This window comes from Lygodium microphyllum, chromosome 10 (genome assembly GCF_053477565.2).
Source record: "Lygodium microphyllum isolate KBCC chromosome 10, Lygodium_microphyllum_v1.1.10, whole genome shotgun sequence".
NCBI lineage: Eukaryota > Viridiplantae > Streptophyta > Polypodiopsida > Schizaeales > Lygodiaceae > Lygodium > Lygodium microphyllum.
The window spans coordinates 11,801,666-11,810,782 of record NC_141144.1 but is presented as its reverse complement, the minus strand read 5'-3'; the positions used below and the strand labels follow the sequence as shown (position 1 = coordinate 11,810,782).

The following is a 9,117-nucleotide window of genomic DNA, read 5'->3' as shown; positions in this document are numbered from 1 at the left end:
TCCAAAGGCATATTTATAAGAACAAACTCCCACCCCTCTTCATTGCATATTCTAAACCCACAAAGAGATTTAAGATAGAGCCATGTATCTTATGGGCATATACAAAACCATAGTCAAAGGAATCCACTAGCTTGGCCCATCCTTGATTGACAGCTTGGGAAATAGCTTAATGCACCCCTTTTTGACAAAGCAAGTAATTCTCCTTGTTTGATACATGCATTGCTATATTTGCAGAGGTTGTTTTTCACAAGCCTCCCATAATGCCTCATACACTTCAATTGAGATTTCACTAGGTCCCTTTTTCATTTTTTAAATGATAGAATGTAGTTTTCCCATTGAGAATGGCTTAGTCTAGTAAGGTAGCTTCATTTTTGATGATTGTATCCATAAGGCCCAGAAGTTCATCCACCAACCTATCATATCAATGAACAACTTCTGGAGTTGAGCTTGCTAGCTCACAAAATGATTTATAAATACCCTTACCATAGATATATCATGTGCATGCCTAACCCCTTCATCATCAAGTACAGAGGAGAAAATCTCCTTTCTTTGTTCGTTTACAATGACTTAAGGAAGAGGTAGGCACGCCTCTTCCGATGACCTAGTTTACTTTTAGTTGCATCTTGATAGCTTCAATTTTTGTCTTTGTTCCATTGCAATGAAACTTTCAACATGTTGTATGGCTAGGCCTAATAAGAGTATGTCATTAGGAGAAAGAGCAAATGGGGCCATAAGGCATCCTTTGCATTTGACAATGTTATGCGAGGATTTCCTCCTAGAAGCAGTGTGTGTTTTGTTTTTTTTTGCCTCTAAAGTTATAATTTTGTAGCCTTCCTCTATTTTGCAAATAGGGTCTTATGATAGTTGGCTCCAACATGCTTTGAGTTAAGCACCAAATTTGAAGTATCTTAAAAACGAGCTATTTAACATGAAGAGCAAGGGGTCCAAGCTCGTCTATTGTGGTGGAATTGTCTTGACCATAAACTAGATAGGAAAGTGGTTTGACACAAGCTTCCACCACTTGATTGATGTAGGCTCAATCAAGTTTTCCTGTCCTCCAAGAGGTATCCTTGTGCTAATTATGCAAAGTGAAGGATATGGCTCCATCTCCATTTATCAAAATCATGACTACATAAGTCTTCCAACTTTTCCTTTTCAGCATTATCATTAGATTGTAGGTGTGTGATCTATCAACATCACTTGTGGTTATGTTCTAGTCTTTTATCAAGATGGCATATTCTTAAGAGAGTTGGTTTTAATCTTCTCCCATAGCTTGGCTCTGTTCACAGAGGAGTGTGGGCCATAATGCATCATGAAGCCCCCAAAGGACAAGGCAACTTTCATTCCTAGGCCTAGCTCATCTTTGAAAGTATAATTGATTGAAATTCCTCTTGTTGATGAGGGTTCTAGTGCCCCCTCAAACTTGTGCCCACTACTGTAATGAATCCATTGTATGAATAGCTAGAACATCCAACTTTTTGAGCTTGGTTAGTCTCTTGCTTGTAGCCTTTCTAGTCTTAGAGCACCTCATCTGTGTTCTAGGATAGAATACTTAGCCTCTTTGTAATGCTAACCATAATAAGGTTCAAAATAGAGTTCAAAAACCCATCATTCTCATCAGATTCTATCAACAAGAGAATCTAGCAAGCTTCTTGGTTTAAGTTTATTGTCATACTTAAGTGGTGGGTGTTTTAAAATCTCTGTTGACCCTTAGCATGCTCCTTTCCATCATCATTGCCTTGCATGTTTTTTCACTCCTTTTGTCTTCATCGTTTTGGGTTTTTGGATTTGCATGCTCATTCATATTAGGCTTCCTTGGGCTCATTTTCTTTGCCTGGTTTTTCTTGATTGTTGTTGCCATTTAGATAATTGACCTTCTACATCTTGAATTTGCAATCTCTAATGTAGTGCCCTATTTGATGACATAGGTAATGTGAATCAGGAAGGGGCTAAACTTAAGTTCAAGGACAGTTTCAATACCATGGGGACCAAAAACCTCAAGGAAATATGGGGTTTCTTTTCTTTTACACCACAAGCCTTCTTCTTAGCTTGTAGCAAGGCATTAGCAAGACTTGGAATATATAGAATCTTGGTAAGAGCTTCAACAAGCACAACCAGTTCTCCATCCAACCATTCAGGAAGGTCTAGAAAGGCATACATAACTCTCTTCCTTCTACATCAATTGAATAATAACATTGCCAACACAATATTTATGCATGCACATATAATTGTTGCTCACATGGTCTACAACCAAAAGGTGGATGAGATTGTAGACAAAAAATACTCACAAAAGAAGATCCATAACATGCATCACCCATCAAAGCATACAAGAAATGCACACACCTTTGGAATCATGGAATACCATAGTCCCATGTGAGTTGGATATAAATTGCCATCATCTAGCTTTAAGTGTGAGTGCATCCATATCTAAAGAAGTACAAACACAATCCTACTCATACAAATGAAGCTAAAGTCACAAATTACTTCAATTGAAGACTATTAACTCTAAACATTTCATTTTTCTTGTTTAGGTCTTGGATATCTACTCATCCATTATCATAGACCTATCTAACGTTAAAAGGTTCCAACCACATCCAAAGTTTTCAAAAAATCCTTAAGCTTAAGCCTCCTATCATGTCAAACTTTTCTTCTCTTTTGACATGTTTCTAAACATCATAATGTGAACATATGATTCTCATCTAACTTAACATAATTGGGTAGATACAGCTTGTCTATCCCCAAGTCGATTAGATAATGTAACTCTCAAAGTGGGGACTTCCAATTCAACAGGAAACACCACATCTTTCCCAAATACCAAACCAAAAGACGTAGTGTTAGTGGTGACCTTATGGAAGGTCCTATATTCTAGAGTGCTTTTGGAAATATTTCATCCCAATCACACCTATTTTCCACTATCGTTTGGTTAAAATTATCATCACAATTTTGTTCATAACCTGTGCCGGTCCATTTTCTCTAGGATAACAAGGTGTGGAATTTGATGTTTAATCTTATAAAGTTCAGTTTACTCCAAAGTCAAGACATTCAAAAAATGAAATCCACAGTCACTAGCTCACTCCAATGGACAACCAAAGTGGGTAATGATGTTCTTATAAAGAGTTCCATTACTTCCAAAATCAAGCCATTAAAACCATGATCACTAACTCCCTTCAAGGGACAACCAAAGCGAGTAATAATATTCTTATAAAGAAATTGAGCAACATCCTTTCCACGATTTATCCCACTTCTCAAAATGCACTAGTGTTAACACACGGGTTAACGACATATTGCATATTTCATGTAATGTTCATAAGAATCTTTATATAGGGTAGGATATCAATAACTAGGAATCTTCCTTGTTAAAACTCTTGCAAAATGACCTCCATAGGGCTCATCACCTAATACTATAAAAACTTCTTGTCACCTTGTCCTCTTATACATGCACCCTCGATAAATCTTGTCACAAGAAAAATACTTAGACAATTATCTTGACATCAACATATATGACCTTGATTGCAACAAAATATGCCATCATTTAAGCTTCTTTGCTGTTGGTGATTATCGGGCCATGAAAAGAAAATTAGTAGTTTTAGCATACAATGGTAATTGTTTTGGAAACTTTAGATAATCATCTACTACTTTCTCGTTATCATCTGTGATTAATCTTAACATATGATCCGCAAAAGGACATGTGATTGCCTTGCACCAGTTACCACTCTAAAATCAAACTCTTGAAAAAGTAACATCCACCTTGTAACTTCACCACTAAGTTCGGGCTTGTTCAACAAATATTTCAATGCTTCATGATCAACATAAAAAATAAACTTGTTACCCAATAAATAATGATGAAACTTAGCAATTGGAAATGTTATTGATAAACACTCTATTATGGTATGATTATTCTCCACAATAACTTATATTTTGACTAGTATAATAAATTAAATGGCCAAGGAAATCACAAATTGCTTCAAAGTTAGTGATAAAGGTAAATTAGTAATCTTTTGAATCTTTGTAATATCGATCACAATTCCATCATGAGAAATAAGATGTCCTAGTAGAATACCTCATGTTACTCAAAATATACATTTCTTTGGATTTAGAGATACTCATGTACTTTCACAATGCTTCAACACCTCTTCTAACCTATCAACCATGTTTACCTCATCGTCATGCCCACAAAGGCCATCCAAGCAAACTCCCATCCACTTGATAAAAAAATCTTGAAAAATAACCATAATTACTCTTTGAAAGTTGGTTGGTGAATCACACAACCCAAATGGTATAACTTATATGTAAAGGTCTGCCATTTTGTTATAAAATTGATTCTAGGCTAATATTTAGGATTAATCAAAATTTGATTATAACCACTAAGATCAATCCGTGAAGGAGGAAAATTGATGTCTTGCCATCACTCAATTTAGAGAATAATTTGAAAAAGGAAAAGCAAAATGATATTTCCTTGTGTATTCATTCAATGCATGATAATATGCCTATATTCAAATTTGGTTGATGTTTTTTTTGGGAACAATAATCATAAGTGAAACCCATTCACTAGATGTTACACAGTAGATAAATCATAGATCTAAAAAATTTGCACTTTTGGCATGCACCTTTTTAGCATAATTTGCATTTGTATGTTGTTGAGACTAGTGTATAGGTTTGACACTAGGTTCAATGTCAATAAAGTGCTAACACAACTTATGTTTCATATCTCTCAAGTTTTCATAACTACATGCAAACACATGGGAATACTTTTTGAGTACATTTTGTAGCTTCTCCAAAGCTAAACCTTGTAATTGGTTGCCGAGTAAAAAAACTTATTAGGAGCTACTTTGAAAAATGTTGTTTAACCTTCAAAATTACACACATAATTCTACTGAACTTTAGTCTTAATAGTCTTAATAACTGGTATGTCACATGATTTTGTCATGGGAACGTGACATAATCGATCATTCAACTCTAGGATTTTCTTTTCATGACAACTTGAATGTATTGAGGCTCTATTTATAAGATATTTGATATAAAACTAATGGATTAGAAACTCCTCTAGTTGAGAAATTTCAATAATTTTTCCATATAATGATCTTACACATTCTTCTCAACAAAAGATACTTAAGTCTTCTAAATACCATGATTCATAATTATTCATTTTCTTACTATTATCATGTAAATTTTGGTCACAATGGCATAACATTTGATTATGCTATGCAAGACATTACTAATCTTGGTAATTCCATTTCCATGTCATACACCAATTTAAGAATCAACAAACGAAGATTCTCATCCGTAGACTTTCCCTCATAATAAATACAATCAAGGAGTGAAAATGTTTGCAAATGATGTGCAACAACATTTTCAATTATGTGCCATATAGCAATTCTAAAATATGTTTGTCAATGGAAAATGAGGGTTGGATCACTCCTGTACAAATTGTAGTTATTATTTTGAAAAAAAACCGAGTGAGCTTCATGCGAACACCAAAGTGCACGCAGGTGAGGGTGGCCAAAGTGTAGGCTGGATGCCCAAAAGGGTAGCAAACCCTAAAGCTTGTGTATGAAAGGGATAAGAGATAATGAAAAAGGTTATGTATGTTTATGCAAACTTGTGGCCTTCATACCTTCTCTTCTTCTTAATCTATTCTTTTGGAGCAACTCAAGTAGTAGTGAAAGCTTGTGAGGGAGGGAGAGTGAGGAAGTGACATGGCAAGGGAAATTTCCTCCATTTTTTTCTTCTTCTTGAGCTATCCTCTCAGTGGTTTGTGGAAGCAAGGCAACAACACAAGCTAGAAGATGAGAAAGTGGGTGTGCATGTGGATCGTGGAGTGATGCTTGTCAACATGTTGCAACTACAACATGGTAAGTGTTGGTAAGAATGCTTCACTACAACTGCCTCAATTCAATCTATCATGGTATTGTTAGTTCATTGTGTGCCATGTGCATGTGAGAAGGCTAGGTGAGAGATATTCATGACTTTGTAAGTCAAACCTTTGAGACAATAAGGGTGTGTTTGTGATCCCACCTCTGGTAAGTGAGTGCAACATTTTTGGTTCCATTATCAGGACCTTAGACACCTCAACCATGAAGTTGCTCACGTTTGCATAACAGAATAGGAGAAGGTGCATATGTACTAATTCCAAAATGCATGTATTTAGTTATGTTTGCTATTTGTTGCTTGAGTTAGATTTCATTGTTCATTGTGTGAATGAAAGTATTATAATATTTCATTGTAGAAGGGATGAAGTTTTGGTTGGAATTAATTTTTCTTTGGGATGTAAGAACAAGTGGAAATGTTGTGATGCCCTCATCCATACTTATAGTAAATGGAAAACAATAGTGAAATTTGATTGGTTTTGGTATGACAATTACAAGAATATCAAAAGGAGAAATCATTGATGAGGAGATGCAAACGTGTGCTTGGGAATACATGAGTTGAAATTACAATCCATGACCACGCTTTTGGAGAAGTCAAAACTCTCATGCATAACTAAGGCCTTAGGTTGTGTGATTGAGAGACAAGGAGAGTGATTGGGAGACCGAAGCACATGAACAAGGGATATATTGTGGAGAGAGAGAGAGAGAGAAAGGGAGTTGTTGCATGGAAACAAGTGGTGAAGGGATAAGAACTAGGGAAATAGTTACTTGTAAAAAAAAGAAAAGAAAATGTTGCTTGTTTTTTGGGGAGGGGATGAAAAGCTAAGGGCACAAAGCCCCAAGGCTTCGCATGCCCCCCCCTTTCCTGCGACCAATCGTGTAGGGAGTTGTAAGTGTTGAAAATAGCAAATGATGCTTGATATGTGTGCCCAAAAGAGGCTGGAAGATAGACATACGATGTATGCTCTAGGAAGAGATGACAAAATCCCATAAGCACAGTGAGGAGAGTGGAATAACCCAAAAGCTATACAAGCATGTACTTGGCTCTTATTTCAATGTAATGGTACTTTCACTTTGAGTCACTCAAGATTGTGTTTATGAGTCCAAGCTAATCTATCTTGGAACCTAATTCACTTGAGTTACAATCTCTTCTCTCTATCATGTATCGACTCTATGATTTGCGTCCACCATAGCCAACTAGCTTAGATCCGACATTTTAAGATGGTATCAGAACCATGGCACGCTAGTTTGGCAAGCTAGTTCTAGCATATTAGTTAGACGTATTCTAATGTAAATGGATAGTAGGAGTTGAACCTACCTTAAGGCCATATCCATATCTTAGGCCATCTTTTGATGAATATTTCTTTGATCCATCCCAACCTCGAAGTTTAGCCCTATCTAGAATCCTCTTCCTATCATCAGAGGATCGTTGATTCCTCCCTGTTTAGTCTCCTTGGACTCGATCTCAGAAGGTTAGGCAACAGAGATAGAAGCCTCTAACAATGAGTAAGATCTTTGATGGCTACAAGAGGCAGTACTGCGAGCTCTCCACCAATCTTTTGACAAAGTGTGCTCCTTGGTGGCTCTTATTGGAAAACAAAAGAAACAAAAACTTGTAGAGTTAAATGTAGGATTGGAGGCAGTAGAATCTTTGATCCACAGAATGGACTTGAAAGCCAGAAGTCTGCACCCAAACCAAAATTTTTCCATTTTGGCAAAGCTCAGAGAGTATAAATCTGATTTAAACAATGTGAAAAAGGAAGTGAAGAAACCAATCACCACAAAAGCCAAGGTGGACTATGAAAATATTGTGCAGGACACATGCAGGGAGATTGGTTTCGTTTCTAATGACGTTGGTCTAGATGCTGACCACTGCAAGGTTCTAGTTAACATTGAACAACAGAGTCCTGCTATTGCTCAGGGTGTCCACATGCATTTTACCAAGAAGCTTAAGGAGATTGGAGCTGGTGACCAAGGTCATATGTTTGGGTATGCAATAGATGAAACTGAAGAATTGATGCCTCTAAATCATGTCATGACTACCAAGCTTGGGGCAAAGCTAACCGAGGTTAGAAAGAATGGTACTTGTGCTTGGCTTCGTCCTGATGGGAAAGCTCCAGTCATTGTTGAGTGCAAGAATGATAATGGTGCAATGGTTCCTCTTCATGTACACACTCTGTTAATATCAACCCATCATGATGAAATCGTTACCAATGATGAGATTTCTATTGATATGAAAGAATATGTTATCAAGCCAAATAAAATCCAAAAATTCATGTATCCCGAAATTCATATCATGTATGAGAGTTTGTCAAACCAAGCCCATGTACCCATCGGTGTGTTCACTTGTAAAAGCATAAAGCAAAACAAATGTGTCAAGAAGACTGAATCAAAAAGAGAAGTACCACACACCAAAAAAAGGATAAGAAGCACAATGAACAAAGAGATCATGAAGACAAAGAAGAAAGAATGCCAAAGAAGCATGAAGAAGGAGATACTTTCCGCTGCTAAAAACAAAATGTTTTGCAAAAGTTTCCCATCATGGATCATGTTTTCCCAAAGTGGATCTTTCCCATAGTGGATGTAACAAACCCTATCGAAAATGTAAAGTTTCAAGCTTGACTTGACTAAAGTTGCCAAATAGCTAGTCTCCTGGTTCGTGTTCGCATGTAGGGGGCAAATGCCAGCAGGTGTAGGAACTCATAATTTGAGGGCGGTGTTGAGAATAGCAAATGATGCTTGATATGTGTACTCAAAAGAGGCTAGAAGATAGACATATGATGTATTCTCTAGGAAGAGACGATAGAATTCCATAAGCACAGTGTGAGGAGAGTGGAATAACCCAAAAGCTATATAAGCATGTACTTGGCTCTTATTTCAATGTAATGGTACTTTCACTTTGAGTCACTCAAGATTGTGTTTACGAGTCCAAGCTAATCTATATTGAAACCTAATTCACTTGAGTTACAATCTCTTCTCTCTATCATGTATCGATTCTATGATTTGCGTCCACCATAGCTAACTAGCTTAGATCTGACATTTTAACAGTAAGTCAATGTCACCACCAAAGCCATAGTTGTGACTCATCAGTGTGAGCTCTAGTATCTTTGTCTCTAGTTGTCGCCATCAGCCCAACCACCACCACTATTTTGGGTCTTGCAACCGTAGTGTTCCATCAATCCAACCACCACTAGTCTTATTAGTCATGTGGTCACCATGTGCCATTAATCATTGATGTCGTGAGTCTTGC

General features: G+C 36.8%; 1 protein-coding gene across 1 annotated transcript; it reads left to right on the top strand.

Annotated features, from left to right (window-relative positions):
- Positions 1 to 7,530: 7,530 nt before the first annotated feature.
- On the top strand, positions 7,531 to 8,610 carry LOC148029708 (S-adenosylmethionine synthase 3-like). The gene is made up of 2 exons (XM_087687109.1): positions 7,531 to 8,144; positions 8,541 to 8,610. The coding sequence occupies exons 1-2, from the start codon at positions 7,531 to 7,533 to the stop codon at positions 8,608 to 8,610; spliced, it is 684 nt and encodes a 227-aa protein (XP_087543235.1).
- The last annotated feature ends 507 nt before the right edge of the window (positions 8,611 to 9,117 follow it).